Genomic DNA, 16,201 nt, shown 5'->3' on the forward strand with positions numbered 1-16,201 from the left:
TCCCCGGATTGGCAATCCTGCGCGTCTACTCGTAAGGTCAGCTGGAGACCCTAATATTGAATATATGAACTCTAATTGTGGTCGACATATCGTCATTTGTGGAAGGTTTATTGTCTTTTGTCCTGCATCTATGGAACAGTTTCATCCCATGAACAGACCACTGTTATGCAACCGCCTCGATAGGACATCACCTTCCGCGTGCGAGTACGGTTGCCCTTTCAACTAGTTAATTTCCGACCGTGTCATTTTTTTTGGCTTTTCCGACCTTTTAGCTCTGGTACTAAGTTGATGAATTTATGTTCTAACTACACAATTTATTTTGCTCGGTTCTTTCGCATTAATTTCAAACGGAGGATGTCTGCCTCTCCATAAATATATCCAGCTAAGCATCATAAATAATAGTGTCCTTCAGGTTACCTCCAACAATGGAGCACCAGGAGCCAGATCCCTGCTGGGATGTTTAATTTTCAAAAATATATATTCATTCAAACATTCAAATTTATGCATACTTTCCAAAACCTGCTGGCTTTCTTGTGGCGTGTGGGATTTTATGAAGGGGTTCCGTGTGTCATTCTGCACATATGTGGTTTCTGGTGGGTGGGATTGTAACTGTTTTTGCTAGAGGCTGTATTGAATCTGGGATGATTATGCTTTTGATGGATTTAAATACCCAAAGAAAAAATCACGTTTTCAGTCCAGTTGACTGACATCCAATAAAAGAAGTATCCCATACCTATCAGTCGTATGGTTGAACATAGAACACACTGAAGATTTTATGAAAAATGTACAGTGCTAACAACTGCTTCGAAAAGTAATTTATTTAATAACAAGCTAATCAAGCTAATAAACAAGCTAATAACAAGAGTTGAAGTAATTTTTGCAACCAACCACACAGTTTTCCGAAGGTCCACCAATTTTCTTCCACTTGAACAATTAATCTTGGTTTTTGTGCGCTTCGCCTTCTTTTATCCGTAGGATCACTATTGAAAATTATATCACCAACAATGTTTATTCTGTAAAGGTGTGCTTCCTCGTCAACTGCCAAGGTTTGGATATTCAAATACACCGCTATGTTGTTTTGTGCTGCTTTATTGTAGCATTTCTTACATTTACATAACTACACATTAGAGTGGGGCGTCATGGTCATTTTTTCAAATCAATGGTTTTTCGAAGCCATTCTGGGTCCTGAACAACTGTGCAGAATTTGGGACCGATTGGTTGCTTCCTCGCTTTCCGCATCGCGTTTGAAGTTTGTATGGAAATTAGTATGGGAGAATGTATATTTTTGCATTTCTTCTACTAGAGGTTTCAGTTCATCGTAAACCAAGTGGCACATTGCGTTAAAGTATAACCTAAAGGATGCCAAGAAACTTTGCTGAAGAAGGCACGTTGCTGGAACGTCCACGAAAAAAGTTATAACGCTTCGAAGATTGAGTGTTCAAACCATATGCAAAAAATCGTTTATTCTGCCAGCACTGCCGAACTACTTAGACCAATAATTTAACTGAGTGTTATTTCAAAATAATTGATCTTATAGGGCTTTAGAGCTAATGGGAGCTATCTGGAATCATTTCACATTGAAAAAAATCCGACAATAAGGAAGATAGATTTTGCCCTTCGATATCCATAGGTCGTTCGATAGTGCTGGCAGAAACATTGATTTCTTGCATATGGTTTGAACAATCAATTTTCGAAACGTAATAACATTTTTTGTAGACCTTCCAGCTACGTACCTTCTTCGGCAAAGACTTTCGGCATCTTCCAGACTATATGCTAACGTATTGAGTCACGTGATTGATGATAAATTGAAGCCGCTAATAGCAAAAATGTAAAAAAGTACGTTTTCCCATACTAATCTCCATGTAAATTTAAAACGCGATGCGGCATGCGAGATCGCAACCAATCGAGCCCATATTTTGCACAGTTGATTGGGGTCCCAAAACGATTCAGAAAAACCTTGATCTCACTTGATCGGACGAAGTTTGCGTTTTTCCATACAACTGCGACCCACTCTACTACACATCTACATATCATGCATCCTAAAAATGCCGTGTGTCCATCAAAAGTGTTACAAAAAAAAGAAAATTAGTTTTAATAAGTTGGTATTGTTTAACTCCGAAAAGGCCAAGCATTCATTAGGAAATTAGAATTTCTGAGTTATATTCAGTTTTGTTCATTTCAAGAAGCGCATTTTCTATAGATGCTTAGCCTACACTGCCGTAAAAAACTTCCAAAGTTCATTAATGTATCTTATGAAATTTAGCCACAAGGAAACGGTTTGAAAATCATAAGATATCTTTATGAAGCAGAATGAACTTCAGGTGAACTATGCTCATATTGAAAAAGTATGTTCATTTTAGTGCCACCTTATGAAATTCATCTACATGCAGTATGGAAGTATTGATTGGTATTTCTTTTGTTTTTTTTTTATTTTCATTGTGAAAAGATAGTAAACGTAATACATAATATAGTTTAATAAATAATATGTTTAGATATTAAAATATGTAACTGCCTTTATGATCCCGAAAGGAAGAAATGTTTTTATCCTGTTAGCATCTACCTAGGGCATGAACCAGTATGAGGTACATGACCCGCCGAACGTCTCGTGTTTGTTTATCACCCTATCTTGCTTGCTGGATGGTTGTTAATTTAACAAGGACCTTATTGGTTGCTTTCCAGTCTGAGACAGCTCACCACTTGCAGACATCTATTTTTCATTTGAGTTGCTGGCAAACGTAATCTCCCATAAGGTGATCCAGAGAAAGGCTGTCTTCACCCGCCCTGAACTAACTGACAAACAAGACATTGAACGCCGATTGATTCGAATAACTGAAGGAGTGGTCTGGGGCTCAACCAAAAATGGAATAGGGATACAGGTTACTATTTTCGGGGGATTCAACGAACGAAGATGATGTTGGTGGAAATTTGGTTACTACATTTTTCGGTAGAACATCTACTTTGTGCTCAGTACTGCACAACAGAAACATAATAGTTTTTGACCGTTTCGCAGCTCTGCACACTCCTTACAGCTGAATTGTATTCCCGAGTAAGCCATGCGGAAGTGCTCTTGCAGGTTCCCATTGGTCAAATAGGGTTTGGACCAATGTGAGTACTTGGAGGGCCGCTCCCGATCGTCGTGCTTCTGGACCATGTGGCGGTCGAGAAGTTCCTGCAACAAAAATCACTTCATCACATAGACGGCATGATTTTCGTTTTCCATTTTTTATAACGATCGCAATCGGATTAGGGGCTATCCGAATCGGACAATGAACGTCGGAAGTTGGCATCAGAATTTGACATTTCTTCAATGTCGTAGTCGTGGCCATGGGTTACTTCGTCTTGTACCTCAACTTTAACTTGACCCTCTGGCATTTCCGATAACAGTCCTATCGGATCTTAAGGTATACTCAATGCGTCATACGTTTAGTCAATCGGGTCTTGTCTCCGCTTCAAACTTGTACCATAAAACTTGTTTTAAAAATATAACGCTCGTTTGAAGTTACATATTCTCGTTGATTTGAATAATCAACATTCACACCGAAAAAATAAACCAACATTTTTTACCGTTTTGCGTCAAGTGATTTGACAGCTTTCTGACAGTCGACCGTCGGACCCCGGTTCGATTTTTTGAAACTTCTCGCAATATCAATAAAACATTATCTAAACAGAGACATCTTGTTTGCAAAACTTTGAACTTTTTTTTGTTGAAATAAACATTTATGGATTATTTCTTCTATTGTTGATGTTTTCCAAGAGAGTGGGAGAGGGCTTTACATAAATATTGTGTGATCGATATCTCAATGAAAATAAAAATCTCAGTAATGATTTATAGCTTACTTATGTTCCAATATAGAGAAAGTGAGTAAAAGTAACGAAATAGCAAGAAATTTCCAGAAAATCAGAAACCTACGGAAATCCACCAAAAAGTGGACCTAATTGTGTTTTGATTCACGACAAGAAAGTTTCCAAACTTTCTTGTTGTGAATCCACGTTCTACTAGATCTAGTTTGGCCAATAAAAGTCAACTCTCAAGAGTGTGTCCTTGTCGGATCGCTATCGAAGCTTGTCGATTTACGTAAAACTATTTCGGAGTGGATTGAATGATCTCTGCAATCACCATTCGACCTATTTTGATGAAGAATAATTGAGGGGCCCTCCTTAGCCATGCGGTAAGACGCGCGGCTACAAAGCAAGACCATGCTGAGGGTGGGTGGGTTCGATTCCCGGTGCCGGTCTAGACACTTTTCGGTTTGGAAATTGTCTCGACTTCCCTGGGCATAAAAGTATCATCATGTTAGCCTCATGGTATACGAATGCAAAAATGGTAACATGGCTTAGAAACCTCGCAGTTAATAACTGTGGAAATGCTTAATGAACACTAAGCTGCGAGGCGGCTCTGTCCCAGTGTGGGGATGTAATGCCAATAAGAAGAAGAAGTGTTCGGCCTGTGGGTTGAAGGTGCTTCTGGGCCCTCAATAAAATGGAGTAAAATGGATAAGATAATAAAAACTCTGGAGTGAGTTGATTGATGACCGGAATCACCATCATTCCAAATAGGATCAAGATATTATAGGATATCTGTTTCTATATCAATAACAACAAGGCAATGTGCATATAAAATACATTGATTTCTCACCCAATAATCAAGAAACATGAGAAAAATTATGCTCGACTCACATAACTTTTAATTGAAAACAATTTGATCACATCAAAAATGAAATTATTATCACATTTTAAAAGTATTTAGCTGAAAAACATCATCACCGCCATGAACCTATTTCAATAACATTCAAAAACAATTATTGCTATGCCTGTAGGGAAAATTAGACATACGTGATCCCCGGGGACACATTATCCTCCCCTATGTTTTCGAAAACTAATCACATTTTTATACCATTGATATGTGTAAACAGATCCGTTAGACAGATAATTGAAGCTGAGTAACATTTAATATTAGTTTCTTTATGTAAACGGGTTTCAGAGAGGTTTTATTATTATAGCGTTCTCAATCCTTTTTTCTTCAAAGGAAAAAAGTTTAATAACTTTGAATATATGCAAACCAAGGGTGTTATTTTTTAACTGGACATTGTTTTATTATTGCAGAATTGAATAATCTCATTAAATTATCCATTGGTTATTTCACATTGAATGAGAAAAATAAGTCAAGATAAATACCCAACATAGACACACTTGATCCCGATATTGCATATATTAAAGCGTTTGTTGTATTCCATTGCATTTGGATATTATTGTATTACATGCAACTAATTGATGTGTTATAATTGTTTTCTGGTTTCAAAGTTTAAATAGATTTATTTACTTACTTCAATTTTATCATTCAAGCAATACACGCGTAATTTGAATTTGCCAATAGCCTTACCTCATTATCCAGATCCATGTGTATTAAACATACTTAACTGTGATATTTTTAATTAAATATGAATAATATGATATTAACATCTAATAATAAATGAAATTTTGATAATACTCAAGGCGCATTTTCAGTACTGTGCGGTCTACTATTCCATTGTACTTTCCTCTGTTTACTATGGCAAGAATAATTACCATCAATATTTTCATTGCATTTTATCGCAAGTCTTCCTAAATAACGCTTAACAATAGGCTAACCCAACCGCTTTTAATCAGTATTTTTAAAGAATTTGCATTTGTGTACTACGGACTATAGAAAAATAATGATGGTTCAAGCGAGAGTGACAGTACCACATTGATATATGAAGTCACCACCCTGATATGATCACGGTCGTGGTATTGGAAGTAGTTTGGCGACCGCGATGCATCACAGACAGTTTTTGTTGGTCCCAAAGTAGGCACTCTGGGATATTTACCACTGGTCATGGCTTTTGAGGTGCAGCTATTTTTAAATTTAGAAACAGAATAATTAGATTTAAATACAACAAAGATATATTTAATATTTATGTATCGATCAACCATAACTGTATCAGCCACAAAGAGAGATCCTCTTGGAAATAACATGGTTGTCGTAATAAGACCACTGTCTTTCAATGGAGTGAACATGATCAGCATTCAGACTTTGTTGATAAAGCAGACATTCTATGTGTCACTGTTACTCTATTCGAGAACCAAAATACTTGCCTTACTTAATACCTTACTTATTATTATATTTGGCCTTTCATCAGACTTGAAAGATCCTAAATATGTTAAGCTCATGAAAGGATCAATTCCTCCCGATATGGGGCCATCCAGAAACCACGTGGTCATATTTTTTAAGATTTTCAGAATTTCCAGTATTGTTTTCAGAATCATCAAATTAGTTTACCTTCCAATATTAATAGGTTTTTCTAAGGGTATACAAATTTTATTCAGAAACTCAAAACACTCTTCATTATGTCAAGATTCTATGATTCTAATCAGAACCGTAACACAATATCCTTTATATTCCTTTGCCTGAATTATACAGTTTTGGCTTAAAATGCAAGTTTTCATTTTAGATCTACAGTCTTTAATATCTTTGGGTTCCTTTTGGTATTCTAGAATTTATTGTTCTATTTTGGTATTTAACCCTTTCAGGAAGATTTTTTTTACATGGATTTAACGTACATATTAAGGGTTTTCCACTTGATCTTGCCAAAACTAGTATAAAAAGAACTGAGAAGTCGTACTTTTTTCGGGTGTCATAGGCCAAACTGCTCTGAAGTACATATCCTCGAAAGTATCAAAAATCATGTCAAGAAACAAAATGTCCTAAGACATGATATTACGGAGTTTTGAAACGACCCGATCAACCAAGTCCTGAACGATGTATCCGTGCATCGCTAAGCATCCAAGCAGGTCCATTGAGTCGATGCGATTTCATTTATTACTCAGCCTAAAAAAAATTAAAAAATTTCCATAACAATTAGGAAATTTCCAATAAAGAAATCATGATATGAGCAATAAAAAAATATTAAATTTTCTACAAATAATGCAAAATTACATTAAACAATAAAGAATTTTTCACAAAACAAAAATAAATTAACACTTTTAAAACCAAAAATTGCAAACATAAAAGAAGAATTTTCCATAAAGAAATCAAAATGTTCCACGGAAAAAATACAAACATTCCATAGATAAATCAATATTAGAAATAAATAATTACAAAATTTTCCACAAAATAAATATTTTTTTATTAAATTTTTTATTAAATTTATTAAATTTTATTAAATAATTAAAACCTTTCCACGAAGATATCAATAAAGAGCATTGAAAACAAAAGGAAATTTTCCATTAAAGAATATAAAAAAGCAATAAAATTGAGCATTTTTCCATAGACTACCCCTTCTTTAAAAGCGTTTGAAGTTCATGGAGAATTTTATAAGTTTAATTGCTTTTTGGTATTTTTTTAATTTTCTTATTTTTTATTGCTCTTTATTGATGTGAAAGAAACCCAGCATTGCTCAAGTGTTGCAATTGTCACAATGAACTATTTGCAGCACCGCACTCTAGATCAATTTCCGTGTGTTTGTTTTGTTTTTTCTCAACAGCTGACCCAAAATTGTATTTAAATTACTTTTTTACATTTCCCCATTAAATTCACCATCGTTTTGTATATACAAACCTTGCGGATCACAAAACGAATCGATTACTGGAAAATCTTACAAATCGGTCAACCCGTTCGCGAGTTAAATCGTAAGGAAGGCAATCTAATTTTTATTATATAGAGATTTTGCGAAAAAAAAATTTTTTTTTGTTGAAAAAAAAATTTATTTTGTGAAAATTTTTGTAATTGTTTATTGCTAATATTGATTTATTCATGAAAATTTTGTATTTTTTTCGAGGAACATTTTGATTTCTTTATGGAAAATTCTTATTTCATAATTGCAATTTTGCTTTTACAAGTGCTAATTTATTATTGTTTGTGGAAATTTTTCAACTATTTATGGAATTTTATAATTATTTAATTCTCGTACCCTGATTTCATATTGGCAATTTTCTATTTTATTATGGAAAATTTCTATTTTTTTCTTTGAGAGTTTCAGTCCAGAGCTGGCTCATCTCTCAAAATTTGTAATTCTTCATTGAAATTTTATTTTGATATCGACTCGTGGAAGCCAATGATGACATACTAAAAATATTTTATCGGTCACTTTATCATGGTTCTTTCGAATAAATTTCCAATCTCGAATATGCTCCATTCAATGGTCCTTTCATAAGCGACTCATAGAGGAATGAATGTATTATAGACCAATTATTATTTTGGAGTTCGGATCATTCGAACTTATGAATGATGTATGATATAATATCCCAGAAGGTCCATTGGGTTGATATGACTTCAATTATTATTTATACAAACTACTACAGACACGTCCAGGAAGTCGTAATGTTTGAACTACTTAATCATTCAAGTCCGTGAACCCAGTGCTTATAAGGCCCTACAAAAAAGTTTGCGAACAAACCTCATTGTCATTGTGCAACTTGATGTTGACTCAAGATAATTTTGGGTACCTTGTCTCTTGGATCTCATGTTAATGGAAACTAGGATCATATGCTTATTGCATCGTATTGGGTATATACTGATGATTACGACATTGCAAATGTCTTGATTGATCTGGTAGATATCATGGGCTGAACTTGAGAACGTGTTGGAGTACCTTGAGCATCTCGTATGCCTGAATATTCATCACTGGCTTAACGTTCAGGATGACCCATCTTATCTCAGTGCTCAGAATGATTCAAACATTTCAACTTCACTTGCATGCTCTTAGAATCGAAATCTTCCCAAGGTTTCAGATATCTGAGTTTTCAGGGTCAGTCAAATTTGAGCTCCCATATTTTTTCTATAAAGCAAATATCTAGATGAACAATTTTGCTGAAGAAAATGGTGGCTCTCTTTTGGGATTTTATAGACAATCTAAAACGCTGGGCATATATGACCCATCCGTCCTGGAAGGGTTGAAATTTGTTTTGGAATTCAATTTCAATCGTTATTATAACACTATTTTTTAACCTACATTGTTTTAGGAATTAGAATGTTTTTTTCTGGAACATTGCTACTTTTTTCATATCGCAGGAATCTCCTTAGTTCCAAGACCCTTTTATGAATTTAAAAAGCATTTTATTAAGAATTTCATGTTGATTTTTTAAATGCAAGCTTCTCTATGTCATAACCTTTTTCATACGCACTACTAGAATTTTGTGCATTTAGAAAATTTAGGTGCATTATTAAATATTTCGATCAGTTATCCCAATTGTTCAATATCATAAAAAACTAGGCTTCTTAAGCCTAAATTATTGCCTACATTTATTGCTTGGATTAATTTTAAATTCCAATATCTTCTGAATTTTCAATAATAATTATTCTGAAGTTGCAAGGGAAACCCTTCGGAATATTGACGAGAAACTCTTCGGAGTCTCCACGGAAAAATCTTTAGAATTTCAACGAAATTTTTTCCGAAATTCGTCGAAATTTTCCGAAAAATGTCGATAGAAATTTTGAAGAACTAGAAAAATCCGTAGAAGGATCCGAAATGCATATTTACAATGAAAATTCCAATAAACATCAAATTCCGAAGAATTTCCAGTATAAATTAGGAAAAAAATTCCAGCTCACTTTTTTTTACAGAAAAGACTCTTCTGTGGAAATTTCAAATAACACCTCGAAAAAAAAATACTTGGAAAATTAAAAAAAAAATGTGATAGAATTCACAAAGAGCGTAAAAAAGTATTCCGGATTTTTTATTTTTTTTTGAAAAAAAAAATATGGAAATTTGAAAAAAAATATCCAAAAACTAAAAATCAACGGAAATATTAAAGTGTTTCATGTGGCATTGGCTGTTTAATATCCCTTGGAAATTCAGAAGAATTTTTCTTGAAAAATGTGGAAGTCTTCTTCTTCTTCTTCTTCTTCTTCTTCTTCTTCTTCTTCTTCTTCTTCTTCTTCTATGGCTCCACATTCCAACTGGAAGTTGGTCTACTTTTCAACTTAGTATATTCTATTAGCATTTCCTCAGTTATAAATTGAATGCTTTAATATGCCAGCCGCTGCACTGTTTTGAATTTTCAGACAGAATTCAAATGGAATTTTTATCGGAGTTTTAAGGAAAATTTTTCGGAACTTACACTGGAGATGTTTTGTTTTTTTTTTCATTAACAATTTGTAGCAAAATTTCCAAGCAAAATTTTTCAGAGAGAATTGTTCATTCTGAATGCCAGCGTTTTATCAGGATTGTATGAAGTAATGTCAAAGTTTTTATAGGAAATTTCTTCACTGGATTTTCCTGAATATCCACAAGAAATTCTTTCGAAGTTTTGTTCTTAAGATTTTTTCTTGGATTATTGTAAAAACATGAACATTTTTCAAAATTGTAGCTGCAGTCCGCTGATGCAAAAGTGTCGGCGGCGTGATGCCAAAAACCATCTGTGGCGAATTTTTTTTTGTGGAAATTGAGACTGAATCGCAACCTATTTTTTCGTTTATTTTTTATGGAAATAGGATCTACGGCTAAGATGGTCAAATAACGCAGATATGCTTCGGCGTTGCGACCGACGCTGCGTTACCGGTTTTTCTCGATGCACACCTACGTCTTTTTAACGCTGAGTTGAAAAGACGCTACGTGCCATCGGCCCTAAGATGCGCTTTGCGTTTAATGATTAAATCATTAAATTTACATGATTTGTATTTTTTACACCGCTATTGTTATTCACCAAAAGTTTTTCGTGTAAAAAAAACCACGTGGTTCGAGAGCAACACCCCCCTCCCCCCATGTGGCTTATCGTGGTCATTTTCCAAACCCCCCTCCCCCCATATATGACCACGTGGTTTCTGGACGGCCCCTATGGCGATCAAGGCTCCCGCAAGTTTTGAAAAAGCCAAATTTCAAAAAAAAAAAAAATTCCAAAAACCTTTTGGAGATTCGATGTTTTGATAACTTTTATGAAAAAATAATTTCTTCCACTTATGTTTTTGAATAACTTATTAGATTGTTCATCAAGTCCAATCGTATACATTTTACATCGAGAAACATCCGAAACAAAAAATGGGGATCATATGTGTAAAGTTTCCCCTTACTTTATCGATAATACTGTTTCCAAAATAAAAAACGCACACTATTTTTTGTGTACATACGTACCGATATGATTGCAGTGATACCGAATTCTTCAATGTGTTATGTTTAAGTTGAAATATGATTACAAAATTGCAGTTTTTGTTGTAGTTTTCCAACTTATCAGATTAATTTTATGTTTGTCATAACTTTTTTTTGATATACCTTATTCTACAAACATGAGAGTTGAATTTCATAATGAAAGTACATTCAAGCATTATTGATATAAAAATCTAGGTCGGCAACCCTTGAGGGTGCTGTAAGCAAGAAGTTGTTAAAAGTTGTACTGCAAGCCTTTTTCACAGTTTGAAATACGGACAAGGATATTTGATGAGTTGTTAGAAATAAACCTATAGGGTACCAGTATCAATAGTGGAGGTATTAGTAGATCCACAAAAGAAAATATTTTTTAAAAATTGTTATTTATGGAAAATTTACTGCTTTATTATCTTAGTCAATAGACAAACTAATGAATTTGCTAACAAAATTGAGATAGATGTCATTTAACATGAACAATTGCCAAATATTGCTTGCGCCACTATACACTGTGGGTACGGGTACACTGTTCCTTTAGTGGCGGTAAAAATTAATTTTGGTTCCTATAGTGGTGCTATCCATTGGTTTCTTATGAAACTCGCCACTATTGGTACAGTTGCACCACTATAGGTGCAAGGGAGTCAATTTTGTTAAGGAAAATCATTGTTTTCAATAGTGTTTCAATCGAAATCTTAAGGTAAGTTGCATTTAACAGGATATTTAAAGCACGACGCATCAACTGAAACCATCGTAAAGTCTATAAATATGATAAATCTCATTGAAACCCCACTACCTCCACTATTAGTGCTACCTCCACTAAGGGTACGGTTACCCTATCAAACAATAGGAAATCGCGTTGGTTTTTCAAATATAAATATATTTACAGAGAAAATGTGATGTGCTTTATGTGTTGTGAAGTGAATTTCAAAAGGATACATTTGTTTCAGCTAGAAAATGAGTGGTAAACAATGTCGTGAAAACAAATGTTTCTGCTAGTAATTATCGAGCAGTATATCAAACCAACCAACAGTTCAGAGGTAGGAATATGAAAATGAAAGTGCTTGTTTTTAATTATTTGAATCTTGTGAATTTAAATATTACTTAAACAAAATCTTAAATAATATTCCAAACATTGAAAAATGTGTTCCATTTATTGTTTTGTACATACGGTGTGAAAAATTGTATTTAAATTGATTTTAACAAGCTCACCGAGCTTGTTTCCGAAATCGATGATCATTCTACCTATACTGCCGCCAAAAGCGCAACAGTTACTGTTCCATGTTGATATGAAATCCATATCAATATGAGATAGTTATGCTTGCGGCAGCAACATAATGAATTCTAGAAATAATCGAACTTGAAAAGGTCTTTGCGGACAGAATGCTCAAATAATTTAAGAAAATTTCTACTATTCTCTGGAAAAATATTGCTTTTCCAAGATTGTAGGATAACTAAGAAGCATGGAATACATATTTGAAGTATCGATTATCAAACATTCGAACATGACTTGAATCAATTATTGTCTATTATTGGTTATGGATCTAGCTATTCAAAGCGAACTTCTAAGAAATCGAATGATTTCCAAAGACTCTTTTAAGAGCTCGAAATTCCTTACGGACTAGATTTCGAGCGGGCTTTGTGATGTTTGTGGTTCCTCAGATTTCAATGAATCTTTAGAGTTTTGTAGAAAACCTTATTCCTTGGGTTTCCAATGATTCATTTAACCTTAGTAAGATGTTGGGGTCAATATGACCCAAAACGAAACTTCAAAGTAGAATAACTTTTTACCTGATAATCCGATCGTTCTGACTTTTTTCATGACTTTTAATATTTTGTGGAAATGAAGCATCTGACATGAAAAAAGTATTTTAAGGTGCAACAGGAACGACCTTACAAAAAAAGTTACGAACAAGATGTTAGGGTCATATTGACCCAGAAATGTAAATGCTTATAAAACAGTCAAATTATAACCGAATTACAAAGTTTATATACCGTTCGAAAAATAAACTTATTAATTTTGTGGCTATGTGGTGATAAACTGGTTCTGGAGACAATGGCCACCGGGAAACGACCTCCACGGGGACCTTGTCGGTCATATAAGGGGAGCACAAAAATCACTCCATATATGCCTTTCGATCGCTAATTCTTCATAGATTCTCTTAAAACGGTAATGTATGGTCCATGAGAGGGCTTCCAACGAAATTGGCCATTCCTGGTACATGCAAGGTGCCCCCAGGGAACCCGTAGGAGAGGAGATTTCCGTTTTAGCACCAAAATATTCCGTGCGGCGGCTCTTTCGTCATGATTTTGCACAAAATAGATGATTATGCGCTCGAAATCGATAAGTGACCACATTGGCCACTCTTTGAACCTATGAGGTGCCCTTGGGGAACCCGAAGAAAGGGACATTTCCGTTTTAACACCAAAATATGCCGTGCGGCGGCTCTTTCGTCATGATTTTTCACAAAATGAATGATTATGCGCTCGAAATCGATAAGCGGAAGTCGTTTCCCGGTGGCCATTGTCTCCAGAACCAGTTTATCACCACATAGCCACAAAATTGATGAGTTTATTTTTCGAACGGTATATAAACTTTGTAATTCGATTATAATTTGACTGTTTTATATGCATTTACATTTCTGGGTCAATATGAACCTAACATCTTATTCGTAAGTTTTTCCTAATATCCGAAAAGGTTAAGCACACTTCAACTATCAGAACTTTCAAAATTTTTAATTAATTACATTTGCTGATATTAACAACTTTTTTTTTACCTTGGGAAACTTTTAGACCAAGGATATTTCTGATCATTTAGTAATCTGAGATCGATCATTTAGTAGATTGTCAATAAATCATTCCAGATGCTGGTAAACTTCTAGTGCGAAGGAATTCTACTGATGACGGACATAAAGTGCCAGTTGCAGTAACTAAAACTGAACTATTGATATTTTGTTATCATTTAGTATTTAAGTTACTGCAACTAGCATATTACCTCCGTTTTTAGTGAAATTCAAACAACAATTTGTAAGATAGAGTTGTAGAAAAATCTTCCACCATACTACACATTTTGAAAGTCGGCCTCTAGAATTAGGTAATATTGACAAACTACTAAATGATAGAACCCAAATTACAATATGATCGTAAAGATCCATGCTTTAGACATCTTGAACGCTTAATCTTAGAACGCTTAATCGGATCTTAGAAACCTCTGTGATTATTCTAAAGACTCTGATTAAATTTCAAATCACCTTTTAATTACACACAGATTTTGCCAGCTAATAACTACATATGTTCTACCAATAATCATTGGTAGGAAAATGCTTTGACTGTCCCACCCAGGAAAATTCGTGCGTTTGACATGTCCTACTTGTCCCACCCACTCCCGGCGCCACTGGATGGGTCAATATAACTCAACTTTGAAGTATGGGAATCGCCATCGTTATTCTTATTCTTCGATGCAGATATTGTGTCTTGCGACAAAATGACAACTTTCGTGATCATTTTCCAAGGCTCTCATAGATGTGTAAAATTTATCCGCAGTACAAATAGCTTGTAGTATCAAAGCATTCGCGGAGGGATTCGTCTGGTAAAAGCTTGAATTTGAACATTTCGTACATGTGAATTTGAGAATAAATTGTCATCATTGCAGAAAAAATCTTGATTTCGGCGATCTCTAAGACGTCACAGCAGAGGTAGACCGGGCTTGTGGCGACGTAGCCTCAATAAAGTAATAAAGAAAGTCGACAGAAATCTGACCTGGGCTCAGGTCAGGGTTAAAACGAGCCGCCGCCCAGGATGGAGATAAAAAATAGATTATTTTTATTATTAAAAAATCGGATTATTTTATGAAAATTAAGCTAAATTGAATTTTGTCAATATTTTGCCGATCTCAACCTACATCCTGTACTTTTGGATCGATGGTTTTCTTTTAAACATTACTACAATAAAATCTTAACGCAAATCTACTGTAGGCCCTGATTTATCTTCAAATTTTTGAAAGAGTTTTAATAACCATTTGCTAACGATCGCTTTATCCTCGGTTTTACGTTCGCAAGTATAGAGTATTGCATTGTCTGTTGCCCCTGTCAGGCATCGATTAGATTGAATCCGTGCAGAAGAAAATCAACACTCTGGAAAACCGACGCCGAGTCGCACAAATAATCTTCACTGCAACATTATTGACCGGATTCATAGACTCTCCAGAAACCCTGCGTCAGTGTTTTGCATTATCCACAAATCCAATCAAATTGAATCCTATATAAAATTCTAATCTCACCCATCTGGTGTCTTCTCTGTTTGTTTTTCCAGTTCTATAAGAGCGTCGTCCTACCGGGCCTAGAAGGGGCCCTCCCGCCGTCATGTCGTCCGTAAAGGTGGCGGTCCGAGTGCGACCCTTCAACTCCCGTGAGATTTCCCGGGAGTCAAAATGTATCATCGAAATGTCCGGCAATACAACCTGCATCACGAACCCAAAGGTGCCGCCTGGCACGAGCGAATCGGTCAAACGATTCAACTACGACTACTCGTACTGGTCACATGATGTAGGTTTCAGTCGCACTGGCGATGATTGGGGTTGGAAATCTAAATGTTTTTTTTCTTCAATTTTCTGATTGTAGCCACGGGATGCCGAGTTTTCCACACAATCGATGGTGTATGCCGATATCGGTGAAGAGATGCTGCAGCATTCATTCGATGGGTATAATGTCTGTATATTTGCATACGGTCAGACCGGTGCTGGAAAATCCTACACGATGATGGGCAAACAAGAGGAAAATCAAGAGGGTGTCATCCCAATGATTTGCAAAGACCTTTTCCGTCGAATACAGGAAACCGAAAGCGTTGATCTCAAATACTCTGTTGAAGTGTCCTACATGGAGATCTATTGTGAACGGGTTAGAGATTTGTTGAATCCCAAAAACAAAGGCAATCTCAAGGTGCGTGAACATCCCCTGCTCGGCCCTTACGTGGAGGATTTGTCGAAATTAGCAGTGACATCCTATCAGGACATACACGATCTAATCGACGAGGGCAACAAAGCAAGGTAATTAATCATATTCAGCTGGGTGTCGTTTTTGTTATATCCACACCCACACACCCACTAACTA

General features: G+C 35.2%; 1 protein-coding gene across 10 annotated transcripts in view; it reads left to right on the plus strand.

Annotated features, from left to right (window-relative positions):
* LOC134224547 (kinesin-like protein unc-104) overlaps positions 1–16,201 on the plus strand; it is a 174,547-nt gene that overhangs the window by 95,772 nt on the left and 62,574 nt on the right. For 8 of the 10 annotated variants that reach the window (XM_062703927.1, XM_062703931.1, XM_062703932.1 and 5 more), the window contains 2 exons: positions 15,405–15,637; positions 15,713–16,137. In XM_062703927.1, the coding sequence (XP_062559911.1) occupies positions 15,455–15,637; positions 15,713–16,137 (608 nt within the window). In that variant the 5' untranslated portion in view covers positions 15,405–15,454. Of the gene's footprint in view, positions 1–15,403; positions 15,638–15,712; positions 16,138–16,201 lie in introns of those variants that run through there. The other 2 variants (XM_062703929.1, XM_062703937.1) reach the window with 2 other exon arrangements.

This window comes from Armigeres subalbatus, chromosome 3, assembly GCF_024139115.2.
Source record: "Armigeres subalbatus isolate Guangzhou_Male chromosome 3, GZ_Asu_2, whole genome shotgun sequence".
Lineage (NCBI taxonomy): Eukaryota > Metazoa > Arthropoda > Insecta > Diptera > Culicidae > Armigeres > Armigeres subalbatus.